Raw genomic sequence first — 22,703 nt, 5'->3', positions numbered from 1 at the left:
GGAGGAATAGAAATGTAACCAACAAGATGCGATCAATACAGGAAGATGTCCAGGTCGAGACTAATGTCGCGCACAGAACCAGGGAAAAGGTGCAAAGGCAGGGTGGCATTTGCAAGGATGATTTATTTAGTGGATGGACCTGGGTTCAAATCCCTACTCGGCCATGGAAACCTACTGAGTGACCTTGGCCCAGTCACACTCTCTCAGCCTCAGAGGAAGGCAATGACAAACCCCTCCTTCTGAACAAAGGACGTTTCTTCTGGGGTGCTTTGCCCTTGCCTTCCCCTGAGGCTGAGAGAGTGTGCCATGGCTGAGCGGAGTCCAAGGCTGAGACCCCTAGGCCACGCTGCCCCTCGGGCGCCTTGTCCTGTCCCCGCCTGTGGCTTTCTTGGCCCGGGCGGAGGACGAGGCACTCCGGCGCAGGGCTCTGTGGCGCAATGGAGAGCGCATTGGACTTCTAGCTGGAGGCACGAGCGATTCAAAGGTTGTGGGTTCGAGTCCCGCCAGAGTCAGGCCCTTTTGAAGAGGCACAAGAGAGCCACACAGCTGGGGGACGAGTCGCAGGGCGTCGCAAGGGGAGCCAGGGGACTAGTCCGGAGGGGCTTTGGCTTTTGTTATTTTTCATTTTTTAAGAAAAAAACCTTCCTGACTTTTATTGAAAAGACCCTTTTGGTGGGATTTCTAGTTCTCCCTCTTCTCCCTCCCTCTTTTCATCTGTCTCCTTCCATGCTTTCTAGGATCCCGGTTTGGCCCTGGAAACCCACTGGGTGACCTTGGCATAGATCCAGGGCAGTTCAAGTGGTGTCAAACCGGATTCTCTCTCCAGTGCGGATGCAGCCTTTCATACATTTCTAATGAACCATAGCAACCCTCTCCTAAACCTTTTCTCCCCCTGAGGAAGGTGCAAGGCATCCCAACCCAATAGGCATCCAGTCCTCTCTCATCTAGGAAGCTAAACTGGATCATAACATTGCATTGGTATGCCGCCTTTCTCCCAGAAGGGACCCAAGGCGGTAGAAGCAAAGGCAGCTCCTGCCGCGCGAGAAACAGAACCAGGGCTTCCTTTGTTATTTTGCTGACTCCTTTCAACATTTGGAGGGCTAGAGTCTCAGGCTGCACCTGCACATCATCCGCTTTGAGACCGCTTTAACTGCCCTGGCTCAGTCTTAGGGAATCCTCGGAACTGAAGTTTTGTGAGACATTGAGCCTTCTCTGTCAGAGAGCTCTGGTGCCACAGTAAACTACAATTCCCAGGATTCCCTAACACTGAGCCAGGGCAGTTAAAGAGGTCTCAGACTGGATTATTTCTGCAGTGTGTTTGGAACCTAAGATGATGATGATGATCATCATCATCATCATCATCCCAACTTCCATAAAAAGATGGGTTTCAAAGCATCTTACAAATTAAAACAATACAGTGAAAAATATACAAAAATGGACATTAAAACAGAGTTAAACTAATACAGTATTATTCACTCATCCCAAGAGAGCAATGCAATGTCCAAGTTAAACAAGGTTTCAAACACAGTAGATCTCCAAAGAAGTCCAGCCAGCCAGCTAGAGCCATTTTTGGAAGTGCTCAAGAGCTACAACAGGGAGAAGAAGTTGGAGACAGACCCCTACTACTCTTACTTCTGCCTCTTGTAGCCATGGGTAGCCCCTTGGTTTTGGTGGCACTGCTGGAAGATCTAGTAGTCTCTCAGGTTGTCAAACCCTGGACTGCAGGTCACTTGGGTTTTGGAGGACTTCCCAAGGCCCTTAGGCAGACACCAGAATGGCCGAGTGGTTAAGGCGTTGGACTTAAGATCCAATAGACATCTGTCTGCGTGGGTTCGAACCCCACTTCTGGTAGGGATTGCTTTTAATCCAGTGGATTCCTCTCTGAAACAGGAATCGATCCCTTTACAACCAGGTTTCCTGCTCTGCTCAGCTTGCAAACTTGTAGCAACTACAAATTCGAAGCCTGGGAACATTTTGCATTTTCGCTGCTCAAGGCGGCGAACAAGTATAAAACAATACAATTTAAAAACAATGCAAAATATTAAAATACATAAATATAAAATAAAAAACAATTAAACAATTTAAAGGATTGAAACAGTTATAAATTAAAATATATTAACTGGCCAGGTATTTGGAATGTGTAAAGTAACACAACTTTGTATGTGACCCAAGGTTTATTAATATTAATATAGTATGTATTGATAATGATCAGATAAAGGGATATTCCGGGGGGGGGGGACTATACTTTCCAGAATTCCCTAGCATTGAGCCTTGGCAGTTAAAGTGGTATCAAACCGAATTATTTCTGCAGTGTGGACGCAGAGCGAATTCAGAGTCCAAAAGTTGTGAGTTGGACTCCCAACAGCCCTGATCTTTTGAGGGTGAAAGGATCCCTACCACTGAGAAAGCTCAGATCCTTTATTGTTGTTGTTGTTGTTGTTATCATTATTGTTATTAAACTTTTACACAGCACTGTACATAAAATAGAATAAAATTGAAGAAACTGAAGTGAGCCACAACTAGATTTCCCAGTTAAATAGCCAAAAAACTATCCCAAAGACTTTAAACTTTCATATATTTTGCTCCTTATAAACCAAGGCAAAAGGCGTAGTGGTTTGAGGGCTGGACTAGGGCTCTGGTGACCAGGGTTCAAATCCTGGCTCAGCCATGGAAACCCACTGTGGTGATCTTGGGCAAGTCACACTCTCTCAGCCTCAGAGGAGGGCAATGGTATGCCCCCTTGGAAGAAATCTTGCTAAGAAAACCCCAAGATAGGGTCGCCTTAGAGTCGCCACAAGTCAGAAACGACTTGAAGGCACACAACAACAACAACAACAACAACAACAACAGTGGGAAAGTCTGAAATTCTTAGTTGTACAGGTTCCCCAAGGTTTTGAAGAGGTGGTGGTTCATTCTCTGGCTCTCTCATCATGTGTGAGCTTCCTGCTCCTGGGGGTTGGGATGTATAGACTGCTGTCCTTAGTGATGTACTGAGATGCCATTGAACTCCATGGGACTGACCCCTGAACAGACAGGGTTAGAGGATTGGGATATCCCATGGTCCATGTGGAAGCAGCAGTAGCAGTATACCTTAGAGCAGTTCACTTTCCTCCTTTACCTTTGACACTTTATGGATTCTAGTTTCTCCAGGAGTCCTCTATTCTTTTTAAGGGCCAGAGAGCCTGTCAGAGGTGAAACTCGAACCTGTAGCAGCCCAAAGCCAGGTTTCCAGGAGAGCAACAGCAAAGAGAATAATTGAGCAATCCCAGAATTAATGCAGTTTGACAATGGTTTAACTGTTATGGCTCCATCCTGTGGAATCCTGAGATTTGTAGTTTGTTGTGGCACCAGATCTCTCTCTGACTGGGAAGGCTAAATCTCTCACAAAACGACAAATTCCAGGATTCTATTGCACTGAGCCTTGGCAATTAAAGCAGTGTCAAACTGCATTAATTCTGCAGCGTAGATGCAGCTTTAGTTAGCATAGTTAGTGGAGGGCATGTTGGGAATTGCAGTCCAGCATTTACAGTGCTGCTAGCACTCTCTTTCATCCTCAGATCCCACTGTGTAAAGCAGGAGGGACAGTTGTCTGTTTCATAAGGCGGTTTTGAAAACAAGATGGTAATTCTCAATAATCCAGTGTGGTGTAGAAGTTTGAGCATTGGACTATGACTCTGGAGACTAGAGTTCGAATCCTGGCTCAGCTAGGGAAACCCACTGAGTGATCTTGACCAAGTCACACTCTCACAGCCCCAGAGGATGGCAATGGCAAACCCCCTCTGAAGAAATCATGCCAAGAAACCCCCATGATAGTTTCACCTTAGGGTCACCATAAGTTGGAAATGACTTGAAGACACACAATTCCAAAAACAACAACAAAAACAATGTGTGCTCTATAAATTATAAAGAGCAATAGCAGTCAGGGAGAGTTTAATTTTCATGCATTTTAGTTTTTAATCCAGTAGGTGGTATTGGTGTCCACACAACATGAGTATTTGAAAAGCACTCTCCAGAATCTCATCATCCTTTCAGAAATGATCCAGAGAGAGGTACAAGGCTGCCCAGGAAAGAGCAAAACATTTAAAAGGAATCCATGGGGCTGGAGTAAATCTGTCTCTGCACTAATTTTTCCATGCCAGCGTTTCCACATCAGCCTTGCACAGATCCTGAGGAGGCACAGCACATACTGTTTAGAAGAAGAAAAGAGATACAGCAGATGGTCAGACTGGAAAAGGTATAGCAAAGTCAAATGCATATGTATTCATAGGTTACCCCAGTTGTTTTCAAATGAACCTCCAAGTGTGCCTAGAACTGCAAAAAGTCTACACTGCAACTGTAAATGCTTGTGTGACCTAGATGATAAGAGAATTTGGAAAAGAGGTTTGTTGTGCTGGGCTTTAGAGGCTGTCGGCCTTGAGGAAGGAAGGTAGCCAGATATGGGGCCTTTTACTTCCAGGGCTATCATGAGTTCCTAAGGCAGCCCCCATTCCAAATGCCTGGCCACCAGTTGGCTTGGAAGAAGGCCAAAGAACAAGTTTTGTGACAACCAGCTGGGTCTGTAGGGCACATGGTCAAGTCACATTTTTGCAGCTTAATCCAGAAGATTGTGTTCAATTGTTCTTCCACATAAATGTTGTATTTCCACAAATTCCCCACTGGAGAAACTGCGGCTTCAATCATCCCTAGCTTTGCTGGCTAGAGCTACAGCAAGATGCTATCCAACAACATCTGGAAAACCATAAGTTACACTTCAATGGCAGAATGTATTTACTAGAGGAGAGTCAGTGATTAGCTAAGTTATGTTAGGGTGGATTGGTGCTTCCATACAGATTTTTTTTAATCCTCTGGTTGTATCATTCAGTAACATGTGTAAACCAATTTACTCTGTTCCACTAAGTTGCACCATTTGAATTGTGGTACATTTTTGGATTCTAATGAGAATGTATTGGAACACATAAAAATGTGTACAGGAGTGCATGAAATGCAGAACAAAGTCTGTTCTACACAACTAAAAGTTGGATTAAAAATTAAATTGAATCATACAAAACATACACTTCTTGAATTGTGGGGGATTTCCTAAACTTGATGAATTCCAGTGTCTTCCCTCCCAAAAGAAATTTAAATGTCCCCTAAATAGAACCAATCTGCTGACAAGCAGCATATATGACTTCTGATTCATAACTTCATGGTTTGCCAAGTGAAACAAATAACAGTATTGGATTATTATTATTATTATGGTCCTAATTTATAGCAGTGGTTGAGACAAAAAACATCCTATTGGCAAACATCTATAGATTTTTGGGGACTTTTTGTTTTTGTCCCAAGGATTTTTTACTTATAAGGATAACACGCCTATACATTGCAAGTTTTGCAGAAATTTGGGGACATTATTTGCCACTATACAGGCACCCACAGCATAGAGTTCCTGCATTATAGGTCTAATTCTGTGTGAATTCTATAGCAAAATATGACTTGCACCATGGTGGTGCAAGAGGGTTAAAAAGCACAGAAAGAACTAGACAAACATCTTCCCCAACCAAAAGTCCCCTCTTTATCAATTAGATTCATTGGGAGGACTGAGGGGCTGAGAAAGAGCCAAGAAAATGTTTCAATAGTGGAAAAAACAACAACCCAACAACCCAGGAAATGAGACCCTTTCTCACAAATTATCCCAACTGAAAAGACAGCTGTCTGGCAGCTACTGTACATATGGGGAATGCTCATTCCTGTGCACATAAATGCATCCCAAGAAGCTTCCTGGCATAGGAGATATAGCTCTGAGTGAAGCAAATCCTGTTCCTACCCATTTCCCAAGTAGTATTTGCAAACAGATGGGAATTTCCACGAGACAGCAGCGTCATTCCAGGTGACCTGTCCTGAAAGAGGCAGAGAGAACACCAAGCTTTTTGTTAGTTGTTTGAGACATCTTGGGATACATGAAGGCAACTTCCAGAACTGAGTCCCTTCCAAATGTGTTGGAATACAACTTAGCTACTCTGTCAGCTTTGTGGGAGCTCAGACATAGGCCCTTATCACACATGAGACTGGAACTCAAATCCAGAGCCAATCTGAAGTGAAGGAGAAGCAAAGTCAATTCGAATCCAATGAAATTCTCGTGATGAATTATCATACTTGAAGAACGAAATTGTGGTGATTCCTGAGTCAAAGTGCAGCCAGTGCACATTGAATTGCCATACCAGTACATACCATGTGGATTCAACAATTCGAATCGGCACCCTTGCGCATGCTCAGTGGGGGTCTGAACGCATCGTGAACCTTTGCACTTCCGGGGTGAAGAAGAGGGCCACTTCCTGGTTCTATCTTCACATGAATGCTAGCCTCATGCGAATGACAGCTTCCCCTTTCTTCCTCCCTTCTATTTTCCCATCCCTGGCAGCCAAATCCAAAGGGGTCCTCCATGTCAGAGCCTCCATCCATTTCAGCCACATCTAAATCTATCCTTCATGTCAGATCCCACATCCAATTATTATTATTATTATTATTATTATTATTATTATTATTATTATTAAAAAATTCTTTCACTGCAAAATAATCAGTGTAGCAGCTGCAGCTTTATTTGGAAGTAAATCCTTTGGATCTGAAGGAGACCCATTTTGGAGGAGTACAGAAATGATCCGGTTTACCTTATTCTCCATGCTCCCTAAAATACCACCTCACTGAATCCAATCCACTCTCCTTCCCTTTGTAACAGTTGCCTTCCCTTAGACTGCATCTGCACTGAGGAGATAATCTGGTTTGATTCCACTTTAACTGTCCTGGCTCAGTGCTATGGAATTCTGGGAATTGGTGTTTGTTGTGGGGTCCTTGGCTCAAGGCTATGGAATTCTTGGAGTTGTAGTTTGCTGCTCCCGCCAGCCTCCGATGGCCCCCTCCGTTGCTCCCATCTCCCCCCCCCCCAGCCTCCTGTTTCATTCCCTTTATCCCTGTCAGCTACATCCAAACGTGCTCTCCATTCTTGAAGGAGCACCGGAAGCAAATGGGGAAAAATTGCAGTGCAGCATCATGGGAAATGTGGGACCTTGGAGGTTTGCAAGGTATACCAGGATGGAAGCAAAGTTGCATTCCACACCAGACCAATTCGGAGTGAAATTGAAGTGAGCTTAGAAGCAGTTTTTGTGAATTCACTTGTAACCGAATTCACCAAAATGAGGAGTCACTTTGGATTGTCTGCAGAAGCGCCTCGGAACACCCCCCTATAGAAAGCAATCATGTGAGATAATACATCACGTTTTAGCATGAATCCGCATGGTTGGACCCGCAGTCGCATCAAAATAGAGCTGCAAAACCTTCCATGTGATAAGGCTCAGTGTTCCAAACACTCAGCATTGAGGATAAGAAGGCTGATGTGGGGAGGGAAAAAAAGGAATTCCATATTCTCTTGTTTACTTGTTCCTTATCTATTCTTGTCTTCCCAGACTGTGTGTATGCATGTACATATGGTTACCAATGCTTTACTTTTGTTGCTGTGTCATTTCAAGTGTTTTCTAACTTGTGGCAACCCTAAGGCCATAAGGCTATCATAGGGTTTTCTGGAGGCCGTCAAGACAAGTAAGAATGAAATTACTTGTGAGGGAGCATTAGCACTCATCTTGACCTCCCTGCTACCCACAAAACCATGCAGCATATTGTGCAGGCTGGAGTTTGTTAAAAGGTATGGCACAATTTCTCACCATTTTGCAAATACCAGGACATCAGGTAGTTTTCTCCAAAGAGTCCATCAGGCTGATTAGGAGGAAATGACTGGAAATCAAATCTAGAACCATCCGTCCATACAAAGGTTCCCTCCTATGGAGAAATTCACAGAGTGTGTTGTTGCGTGCCTTCAAATCATTTCTGAATTATAGTGACCCCAAGGTGGGCTTTTCTTGGCATAATTTGTTCAAAGAGAATTTTCCCTTGCCTTCCTCTGAGGCTGAGAGAGTGTGACTTGGCCAATGTTATCTATTGAGTTTCCATGTCTGAGTGGGGATTCACACCATGCTCTCCAGAGTTGTAGTCCAACTCTCAAACCACTATACTATGTTAGTATAGAAACTCTCTAGTCACAGAGTTAGTGACCATAATTGGGATTAAGAAATTTCCAGCAAAGTAAGCTTTCAAAAACACCTGAACTGCAGAAAGACAAACTGCCTGCAATGCTAGTCTTTTAACTAACTATTCACTGTTGGCAATTTGACTACATCCTGAATTATAGTCCAATATATACTTAACTTGGCAGTAAAAAAAAATGAGGAAGGGAAGAGGAAGGGGGAAAAGGAATATAGGAGAAACAGAACACCTTTAAGACTAAACTGGTTTTTATGTCAGCATGAGTTTTCATTAATGTAAACCCACTTCTTCAGATACTGTACAGAATAACATGGCTACTTCTCTGAAAACTTGACAGTAAATCACACTGAATTTGGCAAGAAAAGTGTCTTTCCTGATTAGGCATCCAAAGGCTCATTTTGTATAAGTATGCAGTTTTGCAAGTAATTTTCTCTTTTTGCAATGCTTTTTTGCAAACAATTTTGAGCAGGACATGAATTTTTGTGCTCTGTTTCTACTAATGTGAACATTTTTCTATACATTTTTGACTGGACAACCTTGGAAGGTGCAAATTTCATGTGAGCTTTGCTTACTAGTTTAGAGAACCAATAGTACTGGTTCAATTAAAATTAAATCATCTGAAAATCTAGACTGAAAATGCTTCTTTTCTACCCATAGCTAAGGAGACAAAACCTCATCTACCTATAGTGGTCTTGTGAACCTCATAGGACAGAGCTGGATTCTGAATGCAATAAACATTTCTAGACTAGTTTTTAAAGTTTAAGTTGACTTTGGCAGTTCTGAATAGTTACTTTGGTATACATATACCTTGAAAATGTCATGACCACCAATCCAATAAGCCTGCCCTTTGGTGTAATCCAGTGGTTTGCCCATCAAGTGAAAAATAAAGTCATTTTCTTCTGTGCTGTGGATGGAGGCAAGGTGGGCATTCCAGCCATAACTCTGACAAGCCATCTGAGGAGAATTCACAGGGAAGTTTACTTTCATATTTATCCCCAAGAGCCCACTAACTGTGCCACCCTCTGCCCATCAAATATGCCACTCAAATTCTGCCAGTCACTAAAGCTATAGTCTGCTTGTTCTCAAGCATTTCTCCATAATCATGGCTACTAGATTTTTCAGCATTATGTAATTAGTCTGACAATGTTTCAAGCTTAAACGTTACAAATTAAAACAAATTTAGCATTATTTGTTTTATTACTACCAAACTGGACACAGCCAAGGGACACTGGGTGCCACCTCTTCCAAAAACAAAGATAACTGGCCCCAGAGTAGAACTGTCATATGGAAGAAGAGGGGGGTGGTTGTGTACGTATGTCTGTTTATTGGTCTGTCAGAGTCGGCAGGGACACAGAATCCAGAATGACTACCAGGTGATGTGTTGAAGGTGCCAGATATACTTATCTATTATCCCAGAAGTGGATGGGTGTTTAGTGGGATGTTTAGTTGGGTCTCAATTTTGTACATTTCGTTTTCTGTGTCTTTTGCCCTCCCTCCCAGAATCAAATATGTTTCTGGATTAGACGTTTTGGAGATGACAGTCTTAAAAGGCCTGCCCAGAAGGCTTTAGTGCTAGCAGAACATGCTAGCTTTTAGTCTGGAAGCAGACAAACCTGGGCCTGTTTCAGTTATGTACAGTTAGCCTTTCATATCTACAGATCACTTATCCATGGATGCAAGCATCCAAGGTTTGAAAAAATTAAATGTGTGTGTATTACAAATAGCAAACCTTAATTTTGTTATTTTATATAAGGGGTACCATTTCAATGACAATGTATTTAATGGGACTTGAACATCTATTGATTTTGGTATCCACTGGGTGGGGTGGGGTCCCAGAACTAAACCCCAGTAGATATCAAGAACCCACTGTAGTTACATTTCTTTAACATTATATGTCAGTCTGTGTTTTGAGAGATGTTCCTCTGTGTTCCAGATGATAGTAAGCCACCCATGTGCAATACTGTTTTCTATATTCAAAACTGCATGCCTATATTTCCTAACACAAAATGGCTCAATAAAAGGCAGGAAGGACCGACTCAGGATGTTAAATAAATAAATAATAATAAAGTTTTTATTTCTATCCCGCTCCTTCCTGTGATCAGGGCGGCTTACAACAAAGTTAAAAACATTCATACATAAAACATTAAAATACAGAGTATCAAAAGCCATCTTACACAATAAAAATAACAGGCAAAAAAGCCCCATAGCCCAACCTCTTGGCCACGGAAGAGGAGGGAGGCCCACAGGATTTTATTCGGGGAATGCCTGTTGGAACAGGAAGGTTTTCAGGTCCTTCCTGAATTGGGCCAGGGTGGTACAAAAAGGGGAATTTGCCAAGAACATTTTACTTATTCATTTGTTTATTTAATTTATATGCCCCCTTTGTCCCAGAATGAGACCCAGAAGGGCTCACAAAAGGAATAAAATCCAATAAACTATTAAAAACAATTAAAATCACAATACTAAAACAGAATAAAAGTTGAAAAAAGCATATAAAAGCATATAAAAGTTGGAAAAAATAAAGCACACACCCAAATAAGAAAACTCCCTACAAGTGATTACATATTAAAAATCAATATAAACTAAAAATGTCTTTGCCTGTTTGCAAAAAGAAAACAGGCTAGGGCCACCCTAACCTCTCATGTGGAAGGGAGTTTGAAAGGGTAGGAGCAGCCACTGAGAAGGATCTCTCACGTGTCCTCACCAAGTGAGCCTGTGATGGTGACAGGATTGAGAGAAATCCCTCTGCTCTAGATCTTAAGATAGGTTCATACAGGGAGATATGGTCTTGGAGATAGTCTGGACGTTAAGCCATAAAGGGCTTTATGAATTATGACCAGGAATTTGAATTGCACCCAGAAATGAATTGGTAGCCAGTGAACCTGTTTTAACGAAGGGAGTTAGAAGCTTTCTTGCTGAACATGTGGTTGCTCCATTCATCCCCCCCCCATAACCTCTTTGACTCCACATCCCACACTTGCCTCAGCATCTGTCCAGATTTTTGGTACCGTCTCGACTTTATAACAGGCATTCATATACTGCACCCAGCCAGTCTCACAAAAACCACGGGCACAAAGACATGTTTGGGAAGAGGTATCTAATGCAGGGAGAAGATGGACTTAAGAGGTCAAGAAGAAATATTAGATTGCCTTGCATTTCTGTGTATTACATACTTGTATATTTCTCTTTCCCACCTGCCCATTTGAAAGATACTAATAGGATAACTATGAATGAAAGGATAATACCCCATTGATTCTTTAGAAGTATGCTAAGCCTGTGATTCAGTTGTTCCAATTGACCCTTTATGGTTGGGACAAATTCTAGTTTTTATTATTTTCAAATCAGGAAAATATTGGTTTATGGAAACCATGCCTTCAAAGCAGCATGTGTTTTAACACATGTATTAATTTTGACTTTCTTCTTCCAATGACTGTTAAAACACCTCCCATTTATAACTAAAATGATTGTACACTCTTTCTCTGTTCTAAACTCATGTCTAAACTACAGAGTTGATGCATCTCAAAAGAACACAGACAAAACTCCAGTGTTTCCTAACTTGCTGCTTTTCATCTTTGACTCAAAATTTGGTTTCTTTTTTCTGTTACTTCAGTCCTCAGTCTTTTTTTTTTAATTCCTTGTTGTTGCTAACTATCCTTGAGTGTCCACCCCAACTCTGTTTATTCTTTACATGATCAACCTCTTTCAGACTCTGCCCACAGAATCTGTACCTTTTTATTCATATGTGTGTGTGTGTGTTTGTGTGATTCAATAGATAGAACAACTCTGCAACTTGGGCCTGATACCGACTGGTGCAAAGCGCCAGCCTGGGGCCAATTTTAGGGCTCAGGAGAGCGGAGCATCTGCATGCTTCCAAGCCGTACCACGCCGTAATGGCTCGTCCCCGTCCACATGGGGGCCGCCATGATGACATGCGCATGGTGCAGAATCCAAATGGCACCAGGCCACACGGACATCATCAGCATGCATGAGGGTGGCAATGGTGCTGTACACGCACCCTAAAAAAAACCTGCTGGGATCAGGTACTTTTTAGGGTTGCCGGAGGCCACGCCATTTGGTTGCTGTGGGCTCCATCGGGGGCAAAAAGGGGTGGCATCTTGCTGTCCCTTTCCCCCTGTCTGTATCCCCCCATAGTTCACAATTATCATTATTTCCCACATTACAGAGAGTAGGCTGAATATTAAAAGGATGGTGGTGTAAAATTACCTAGCAGATGAATCCAGATACAAAGCTCTTAGTCCCCTAGGAATTATTTGTTGTTGTTGTGTGCACCTTCAAGTCATTTCCGAGTTATGGTGATCTAAGATGAACCTATCATAGGGTTTTCTGGAGCTGAGACTGTGGGGCTGTGCAGACAGGTGGCTAAATGCCACTCATTTTTGCCCCAGAAGGAGGCCACGGCAACCACATGCTGTGGCCTCCTGAGGGACCAAAATGAACCCGCCTCTGGGCCAGTTATTTTTGTGTGCCTGAAGGGACGCCACTACACCACACTGATTCTCAGGAATGATTTAGGATGTGCCAAATAGTGAGAGACCTTCGTGTTGGAAGAACTGCCACACACAAGGTATAAAAATGTCAATTTTCTCCATGAGTTCTATGCTTTGTTTAGTCCAGTCCATTCCCTTCAGTCAGGTTAATCTGTCTCTATAGAGGCCCCCCTTTGAAAATCCTCCAATAAACAAAAGCTAGAATTGTCTCATACCAGGTAGGAGCAGACATTTAACACAACTACCTACCCCCCCCCCCCATGGCTCAAATCAACCAGAACAAAAATAGAACAGGCTACTCATCTGCAGAAACACAGGTCCATGATCAAGAAGATGTTTTAGATCACTTTTAAGACTGCAATACCAAGCATGCTTCCTAGGAAGATAGTTTAACTATTGAATTATGTTGATCTCACTCTCAATAGGCAGGAGAATGGACATCTGATCCCTTTCTTTGAACACTGGTACTAAAGTTCTCTTCATGTTCCTCATTTATTTTGTTTCTGCATTTCTCTCAGAATTCAGAAGATTTCTTGAAAAAGTAACTAGTTACTAATCCCACTAAAAATAGTTGCTATTTATAGTTTCAGGTTTTAAAAACAATCCTTTACTTTTCAATTGATCCCAAATAACTAAAGTCATACCTTTTTTAAAAAAAAATAAAACCATTAACAGCATCTGAATATTCCAAGCCACCCACAGAGCATATACAGCCATAGCCCCTAAGTTATGGAATAACTTGCTGGAAGAGATCTGTCTTATTACCACCTTAGATGCCTTTAAGAAGGCACTAAAGATGGATCTCTTCTGGTGGGCCTTCCCACCGGATCTCCTATGAAGAACCTAAAGAAAATCTTACTTTTGGCCGTAATTCTGCATGTTAGATGATGTTTTTATTGTCCTGAATTGTATTTTTAAGTAATGATATTTTATTGTAATCTAGATGTTATTGTGGTTTTATGCTTGTAATCCCACTTCGATCCATTGGGAGAGGCAGGAAATAGAAATAATTATTTTTATTATTATTATTATTACATATGCTGTTTCCTCCTGTCCATCCATTCAACCAGAGCAAAGCACAAGTGAGCACCTAAACAATCTGCTCCCCTCCTATTTAGGGAGGCAATACCCTTTTAACTATAAAACTAATTACATGTACAGTTATACCACAAAAGGATTGATGTTATTCCTCACTGAGTGACAATCATGTGGCAAAGTACAGCAACATCCAAAATGCACAAAGCCTTCCTTGGGCCAAGTAAATGCAAAAAAAATAATGTTGTAAGTTTTGAAGCTTCATTGGCTTCTTCATCAGGCAAAGATGTTAAAAATCACGAAACTCTTATTTGCCTGATGAAGAAGCCAGTGAAGATTTGAAAGCTTGCAACATGTATTTTTTGCATTTGGTTGATTCAATGACGGTATCACTGTTTCATGGGTTTGGGGTGTTATTATACTTTGCTACATGGCTAACATGTTTTCTAACCAAAATGTAGCTTAACTATAATTCCATTATTAGAGGTAAAAAAATTAATTACAAACTATTTATCTGTAACTGGTTACTTCCATGCTCTGATTTCCATTTCAAAAGGGAATTCCACATTTTGTAAAATGGATACATTCACTTGTCTTTTAATTTATGAGAAGCCTTCTGGTTCTTTTTCGCCCTGCTCATAAGTGAACTCACCGTGTATGAGGAAGGTCAGAAGAAAGGCACAGAGAGATGCCCAGGAATCCATTTCTGGAGAAGCCGCAAAGAACAAGAAGTGAGGAAGCAGCAAATGAAACTGTTCTCTGGTTGAGGTTGCTGCTGCTGCTGACCATGAAAAGGAATGGAGATGGGCAGCTGTATTTGAAGTGGAGCAATTGCAAATACGGGAAATTCTTTTCATGCAAATTAAGCAAATTCTTCTATTCAGTTCAGGTTGTTCTTCCTTATTGGATTTCTCAATAAATACACAACAGCAGGTCAACAGCCCTTAATGTTCAGTAAAACCCAGAACCTGAGAGATTTAAGCTTTCCTTTCTTCCTGGTCAATGTTTGCCAACTTCTTTTCACTCTGTTTCTAGAGGGACTGGGTTTGGTGAGATGCAAAGGTAACAGCGCCAAGAGAAAAGTGAACAAAGAACAATAAGTCGAGCATCCTATCACTGATAGTGTGTGTGTGTGTGTGCGCGCGCGCATGCCTTCAAGTCACTTGTCGACTTATAGTAACATCATGAATTTCTACTCTCCAACATTTCACAGATGAAAATTGGGATGTGTGTGGCCAAGGAACATTAGAGTATGGTTAAGATAGCAAATATTATTAATGGGGAAGAACAGACAAGGTAGGAGAGGCTGCAGAAGTTTGCTTTTGCCTGAGCCTACTGGGAAAGCAAGATTCTGTCTCCCTCCTCCCCTTTCCTCCTTGCTCAGTGAATTGAATACAAACTAGTTTTGCACTTTGAACTCAGTTTTCAGCAATGGAAGTTACCAGAGGACAGAGGAGGAAAGTGGAAGCAGGAGAGAGAAACTGGGACATTTTAAAGCAGCTAAACAAGTGGAACAGAGGATCTAATCTACTGTTCCCAGCCAGTGTCAGAGAAGCCATGGGAACAAAGGATCTCTCCCATTTTAATGAGTAAAAATTTAATGATATGTCTCTCAGTTTAATGAGTACTACAATTTTATTTTATGGCACCAAAAAAAAGAGTGAAGTTATTTTTCATTATGTTATAAACTAAGGCCCAAAACACACTGCAGAAATAATCCAGTTTGCGGCTTCATCAACTCAGTTTGGACTCACTATGTATCAAGAAGATCACAAGAAAACACAGAGAGATGCCCAGAACTTCATTTCTTGTGCATGGTGCAAAGAACAGCAGCAGTGGTAAGTGAAACTGCTTTCTGACTAAAGTGATGTTGCCTATTGGTAGCAATAGCAATAGCAGCTTCATTTATATACCACCTGAGGCCATGATGGCAAACCTATGGCACATGTGCCACAGGTGGCATGTGATGCCATTTCACCAAGCATGGGTCAGGGAGGAGGAGAAACAGGTGCTCACCTGTTGATCCTCCTCCCAGACATTTCCTGGCCTTCAGCTGTCTCTTGGAGACAGCTGGAAGCTGGAAAATGGCACTGGGGAGAAGGAGCCACAGGTGCACCCCTCTGGCTCCTCCCCTCTGCCTTCTCCTGGCTTCCAGTTGCCTCTCTGAGACAGCTGGGAAAAGGCCATTGGGGAGAAGGAGCCACAGGCATGCACCTATTGCTGCTTCTCCCGGATGTTTCCTGGCCTTCAGCTGTCTCTTGGAGACAGCTGGGGACCAGCATAAGGGTGGAGGAACAACCGGTGTGTGCCCGTTGTTCCTCCTCCCCGGGGACCTTTCTCAGCCCCTAGTTGCCTCCGGAGGTAGAGCTGGCGGCAGGGAAAGATCTGAAAGGAGGAGGCAAGGAAAGGTCCATCTCCCCTCCTCCCCAGGGACCTTTACAGGTCCCCAGTTGCCTCCAGAGGGACAGTTGGGGGCAGGGAAAGGTTTGGGGGGGGAGGAACGGGCATGTGCTTATCCCTCCTCCTTTCCAGGAACCTTTCCAACTTCCAGCTGCCTCAGAGATTGCTGGAGGCCGGGAGAAGGGCAGGGGGAGGAACCAGCGCATGCCCACTGCCCTCCTCCGGACCTTCCCCAGCTTCTAGCTGTCTCTCAGAAACAGCTGGTGGCCAAGGAAAGGCAGGGGAGAAATCCCGCCCTCTGGAGGAAGGAGCCATTCCCACTTTCCACGGTGTACTCTTCAGACAAATAAATATTGCCCTCTAAACCCCTCAAAATCCATTGTACCATTTCCATATTTCTGTTTAAGTTAGCTCTGAATGCTGTGTCTCTGTGAATTGCTATTGTCTCTGTGTGATTGCACTCTGCATTTTTCAAAATAAAATCATCTTAATTCACCTCAATCTAGAGTTCTCCCAAGTTATTAATGGTATATACAGGTGCAAATGGTCTTAAAGTTTACCCAGCCTCTTGCAAAACTAATTTCCCCAATATTTGGAGTAATGGTGACAGTTGATAGGGACCTCTCAAGTACCCCCTACTTTTCTTTGGCTAACACTATGGAGAGGAATGGAGATGGACATCTGTATCTGAAGGGGAGTAGTTCGTTGACTTTGATGAAGATAATTTCTTTTCATGTAAATTAAGTGAATGTGTATCATTGGCTCAGTTTGATCTTCTTTGTTTGATTTTTCAAACAAATACAATTTCACCAGATCAATAGCCCATATTGTTTTCAGGGCTACCTAGGAATTGATAAACTTACTTCATGTGACAAATTAGATATGCCTTTGGTCAATATTTGCAAAACAAAAAACTCAATTCTCACTAGCCATCTGGACAATCCTGAGGAATGCTTGCAGTCGAACAACATCTGGCATTCTTTTTTTGTACAAATTAAGGGGATGCTTGTCAGTTCAGTTGACTTTATCTTATTTTTAAAATAAGTACACACTTTATCTGAGTCAACATTGCACACTTTTTCTGTATTAGCTTCTTGTTGTTTTTAACTGCCCTCAAGTCAGCCCCACCTCATGGCTGCTTAGATCCTGTTGATTCAAGCCTGTGACCTCCCTAATTGAGTCTAGCTATTTGGTATGATGTCTTCCTCTCTTTCTACAGCCTTCCACCTTTCCAATCATTAATGTTTTTTTGAGTGAGTCATGTCTTTTCATGATGTGGCAAAAGTACGATAGCCTCAGTTTTGTCATCTTGGCTTCCAGGGGGAGTGATCTGGTTTGATCTGTTCAAGGACCTATTTGTTTGTCTTTGTGGCTGTCCATAATACTCTTCTCCAGCACCACATCTCAAATGAGCTTATTTTCTTTGTTAGCTTTCTTCATTGTCTCACATCCATACATGGTGATGAGAAATACAGTAGCTTGCATAATTCTAATTTTAGTTTTCAGCTATATATCATTACTCTTTAGGATCTAGTCTAGTTCTTTCATTGCTGCCCTTCCCATTCCTAGTCTTCTTTTGATTTCTTGACTGTAGTTTATGTTCTGGTCAATATTTGACCCAAGATATGGGAACTCTTTAACTATTCTGATTTCCTCAGTATCTAGGTTGCTTTTCTATAATTCCTTTGTAGTCTTTTCTCTGAAGATGCCAGCCACAGATGCTGGTGAAACATCAGGAAGAAACTCTTCTAGAACATGGCCACATAGCCTGAAAAACCCACAAAAACCTCTGTAGTCATAATTGTTGTTTTCTTTACATTCAACATTAAGACTGCCTTTGCACTTTCTTCTTTGACCTTACTTAGTAACTGTTCCACATCTGTGCTGTCCACTAGTAGTATGGTATCATCCACATATCTTAGATTGTTGATATTCCTTCCTCCTATCTTCACTTCTCATCCTTCTAAGTCTAAACCTGCTCTTTGTATATTTTCTGCATATACGTTGAATAGGTGGATGATAGAATGAAGCATTGCCTGACCCATTTGCCAGTTGGAAACTATTTTGTTTCTTCATATTCTGTTCTAATATGTAGCCTCTTGTCCTAAGTGCAGATTTCTCACCAGGACTATCAGATATGGTGGCACTCCCATGACCTTAGGAGCCATCCATAGCTTTTCATTATCTGTGTAGTCAAATGCTTTGCTATAGTCTATAAAGCACATGCTGATTTCCCCCCCTGGAATTCCTTGGTTAGCCATTGTATGTTTGTGATGTGGTCCTTAGTGACTGTTCCTTTTCTAAATTGCATGACTTCTGGGATTTCTCTCTCTATGTATGATTGGAGTTTGTTGCAAAATTGAGCATAATTTTGCTTGTGTGGGAAATTAATGCTATAGTCCTATAAGCCTGGTACAGACGGGCTGAAAAGGACATCTTCATCATGTGTGAGGGGCACCCTGCCCACACTCCCTTCACCCCTCACACGTGATGAGGGCATCCTTGCTGCGCGGCGCTGAATAGACGCGCACATAGTGCTGACGTCACTGCTGTGCGGCCTCCAGATGGAGCCGCACAGCAGTGATGTGCTTGTGGCACCGCAAACTGTTTGCGACAGCACAAAAAGGAGCCGCTTTTTAGCAGTCTTTTTTGCGTAGCTGCACCACGCAGCAAAGAGAGGCAGCTCCCAGCCGCCTCTTCCTGGTGCTCTGTACCATGCCATAGTTGCTACACTCTTTTGTGTCTCCTTTTTTGTGGATGGGAATGTAAATTGATTGTTTCCAATCTGTTGGCCACCGTTTTGTCTTCCATAGAGCTGATTCTACCTGTATGGATTGTAGCAGTTCAACTGGATTATCATCCTTCAATTGGATAATCATCCAGTGGTGATTTATTTTCCCCAATTTCTTTTGTTGCAGCTTTCACTTTTCAATTTCCACTTTTTAGAATTTAGGGCTCTTTTTATTTGCGGGGGTTCTATTCTGGCTCCCAGCACCATGAATGTCAAATACTATGGGATCTCAAGTCCCATTATAGTCAACGATGGCACAGCGTGCACATGACCATGTTAGCATGGCCATGGCCATGCACCACGATTGAGGAGAACATGATAGGGCCATCCGTGGATGCTCCAATCCACTGGTGACAAGCCCACTGATACAGAGGGCTGACTGTACTTGGATTATGGTGATACACATTTTCCCTTGAGCCTTTTTGGTATGATTCAGTCTGACTTTGTATCCTTTGACTACTTTTGCTATATCTCTCCTCAAGATACTCCGTATCTTTGTCTTTTTTCATTTCTGAGTAGAACACTGTGTAGTTATCTAAGTCAAGGTGACCCCTTCCTATCCATTTTAGCTGACTCACCCCTAGTATTGCTATGCTAATGCATTTCATTCCCCCCCCCCCCTTTTTTTTTTTTTTTTACTATTTCTAGCTTTCCCTGGCTCATGTTTCTTGCATTCCACATTCCAATGATGTGTGTAGTGCTGCTTTGAACTAGTTTTGCCTTGTTGAACATGTATTCTGTTTGACTTGCCATCTCTGAGTTGTTCCTTTCTACGTCTCTGTGTACTAGTCATTCCTTTTGTTTCTTTTGAGGATGTCTCATGATAGAGTTTTCTTGGTGAGACGGTCTTGCAAGGATGTTCACCTTTGCCTCCCTTCGCTCAGTGCTAACATATGTTAACTATGGTGTCACTGCTATTGTCTCTGTGAGATCTTACATCAGTGTCACCCACCTCTACTCCTAGTGTCACTACTATCTAGAGATCAATATATTTTTTAGTGTTTCTTATTTCATGTGACAGTCTGAACATTCATCTTGGTCAATATTTGCAAAACAAAAAAAAATCAGTCTACCAGTCAAATGAATAACAGCAAGGAAAGCTGCAAGTAGTAATTGAACAACATGTCGAGGGCCAAATGATTCCCACCTCTGAAGTAGACCAGGGCTCTAAATGTTTACATCATTGAAAATAATGTTTATAAATGAGATACTTGTAACAGGCAATGCAAACTATGGAAAATATGTTCTTAGGATCTTAGGGAAAATGTCCCACGGTTAAGTTAGTTGCTCTGGCATCCTTAGGACATTTCTAAGAGAAGTATCCTGGTGACAGTTTTGTTTGTATGCTTAGGTTGATTCGACCTCTCTTATGACTTATAATAAATTGATATAAAATATAATGGAAATATTCATGTCAGAGCAGTAAAATGCCTTTACAATTAGAAAAATTGTAATGTGTGAGTGTGGTGTTCACCAGGATTGATTTGGGCTGCAACATATTGCAGTCAGATGTGAGAAGCAGTTTTTGTTCCTCTCACAGGCCACAAGTACAGTCAATAGGCAGCACAGTGCAAGTTTACATTGGCTTGCTCAATTTTGAAGAAAGCCCTGTACTTGGATTGGTTGTTAGGCATAGGAGTGCAGATCTGACTTTACATCCTTTTGCCATAATTATATTTTTAATGAAAGTATTATGACTTCTTTAGCTTAGGAAGCCCTAGCACCATACCATTCAAGTTTATGGGATACTTGAAGATTCAAAGGTCTACTATGGATTATATAATCAAGGTTTTAGGACAGAATAAAGTTTACAAAAAGAAATTTGCATATACAGTCAGCCCTTTGGATCCAGGGTGGGTGGGTCTGCCCTGGAATGCGGATTTTCACAATTGTAGTCCAACACTAAATAAAACCCATTATGTTGGTAACCTTTAAAGCCCTACATGGCTTGGGTCCAACCTATCTAACAGAATCGCCTCCTTCCGTATAATTCACCCTGCACATTTAGATAATCTGGAAGAATTTACTGCAACCTATAAAGACCAGGTTGACTGCTACAACCCAGAGGACTTTGCATCTATTGCATCTGCAAAGTCCCGTCCAGCAGAGTTATTCAAGGTGGTTAAGAAGTTGATTCAAACTCCTTCCACCGTGAATCCTCTTTTTCAAGCTAAGAGAGCCTGCTGTGATGCTTTTAACGACCACTTTGCAGATAAAATCTCTCAGATAAGGGCCCACTTGGACCCCGGCATTAGTACAGAGTCAATAAGAGAGGCGTCTAGTGACTCCATTAATGAGGTAATCTTGGATCAGTTTCAGTGTTTGAGTACTGATGACGTAGACAAGCTGCTTGGTAAGGTAAAAAAGACCACCTGCCCTCTCGATCCCTGTCCATCTTGGCTGGCCATCCAGGGAGGTGAGGCAACTTTGAAGCTGCTACAATCCATAATCAATGCCTCCCTCAGGGAAGGTTGTTTTCCATTGAACCTGAAAGTGGCAGTGGTGAATCCCATTCTAAACAAACCTTCCCTTGATCCCCTGGACAAAAACAATTATCAGCCAGTATCTCTTCTTCCCTTCTTGAGTAAGGTGATTGAGAGGGCGGTTGCAAACCAGCTCCAAGCAGTCTTGGATGACACCGATTATCTCAATCCATTTCAAACTGGCTTCAGGTCGGGATATGGAGTGGAGACTGCCCTGGTCGATGATCTTCATCTGTGCATTGACAGGGGAAGTGTGGCCCTGTTGGTGCTCTTGGACATCTCAGCGGCCTTCGATACCATCGACCATGGTATCCTTCTGGAACACCTGAGAGAGTTGGGAATCACTGGCTCTGCTTTGCAGTGGCTACGTTCCTACCTCTCGGGCGGATTCCAGATGGAGGACAGCTGCTCCTCTACGAGAAAGCTGACATCTGGTGTCTCTCAGGGCGCTGTCCCCCATGCTGTTTAACATTTACATGAAGCCACTGGGTGAGATCATCCGGAGACATGGGGCGGGGTGTTATCAGTACGCTGATGACACCCAAATTTATTTTTCTATGTCTTGGGCTGCTTCAGTGACCAAGGAGGGCTTCTCTCCCCTGAATGACTGCCTGAAGTTGGTAATGGATTGGATGAGGAAAAATAGACTTAAGCTGAATCCAAATAAAACGGAGGTACTCGTGATAGGTAACCCCAATCCGGGTATGGAGATAAGTTTGCCAGTTCTAGATGGGGTTACACTTCACCTGAAAGACTGCGTCTGCAGCTTGAGGGTGCTCCTGGATTCGTCACTTCAACTGTCTTCTCAGATTGATGCGACAGCCAGGAGTGCCTGTTATCAGCTTCGGCTGATACGCCAGTTGTGCCCCTACCTGGAGCAGCGGGACCTAGAAATGGTCGTACATGCTCTAGTAACCTCTCGCCTTGATTTCTGCAATGTGCTGTACATGGGGCAACCTTTGTGCCATGTCCGGAAGCTCCAATTGATTCAAAACATGGCAGCCAGACTGGTCACCGGAAAATCCAAGTTCGACCATATTACACCTATTTTAAAATCACTACATTGGCTGCCTATTAGTATCCGGGCACTGTACACGGTGTTGGTTATCACCCTACACAGCCTGGGTCCAGTCTACTTGAAGGAACGCTTCTTCCCATACAATCCTTCCCGCACACTCCGATCCTCCAGGAAAAACCTCTTACAGTCTAGAAAGACCAGACTGGCGATGACCTCCTGGAGGTCCTTCTCTGTCACCGCTCCAAAAACTTGGAATGACCTGCTAGAAAAGATTCGCCAATTATCCTCACTCGAGGCTTTTAAAATGGTGACAAAAACCTTTCTCTTCCGGCAGGCCTTCCCCAATTGATAATGTCCAGAACCAATTGAATCCTCCTTTTATTATTTTTCTTACTTGT

The 22,703-nt window shown here is 42.5% G+C and overlaps 1 protein-coding gene and 2 non-coding genes across 4 annotated transcripts; 2 read left to right on the top strand and 1 right to left on the bottom strand.

Annotated features, from left to right (window-relative positions):
* Positions 1-423: 423 nt before the first annotated feature.
* On the top strand, positions 424-512 carry TRNAR-UCU. Its single transcript is given in 2 exon segments — positions 424-460; positions 477-512. It is a non-coding gene; the product is annotated as a tRNA-Arg (tRNA).
* Positions 513-1,768: 1,256 nt separating this feature from the next.
* On the top strand, positions 1,769-1,851 carry TRNAL-UAA. Its single transcript has one exon. It is a non-coding gene; the product is annotated as a tRNA-Leu (tRNA).
* A 2,078-nt stretch (positions 1,852-3,929) lies between these two features.
* Positions 3,930-14,423, bottom strand: LOC121915614 (lectin-like). Of its 2 annotated transcripts, XM_042439974.1 has the most exons (6): positions 14,266-14,423; positions 11,052-11,167; positions 8,878-9,024; positions 7,692-7,806; positions 5,804-5,876; positions 3,930-4,186 (listed from the first exon to the last, which is right to left on the bottom strand). In XM_042439974.1, exons 1-6 carry the CDS (start codon positions 14,315-14,317, stop codon positions 4,150-4,152), a joined length of 540 nt encoding a protein of 179 aa, XP_042295908.1. In that variant the 5' UTR covers positions 14,318-14,423; the 3' UTR covers positions 3,930-4,149. The 2 variants fall into 2 exon arrangements, with proteins under 2 accessions (XP_042295908.1, XP_042295917.1); XM_042439983.1 differs by lacking the exon at positions 5,804-5,876.
* Positions 14,424-22,703: the final 8,280 nt, after the last annotated feature.

The sequence above is a fragment of the Sceloporus undulatus genome, chromosome 1 (genome assembly GCF_019175285.1).
Source record: "Sceloporus undulatus isolate JIND9_A2432 ecotype Alabama chromosome 1, SceUnd_v1.1, whole genome shotgun sequence".
NCBI lineage: Eukaryota > Metazoa > Chordata > Lepidosauria > Squamata > Phrynosomatidae > Sceloporus > Sceloporus undulatus.
The sequence above is the reverse complement of the archived record's forward strand: the minus strand, read 5'-3'. Positions and strand labels throughout refer to the sequence as shown.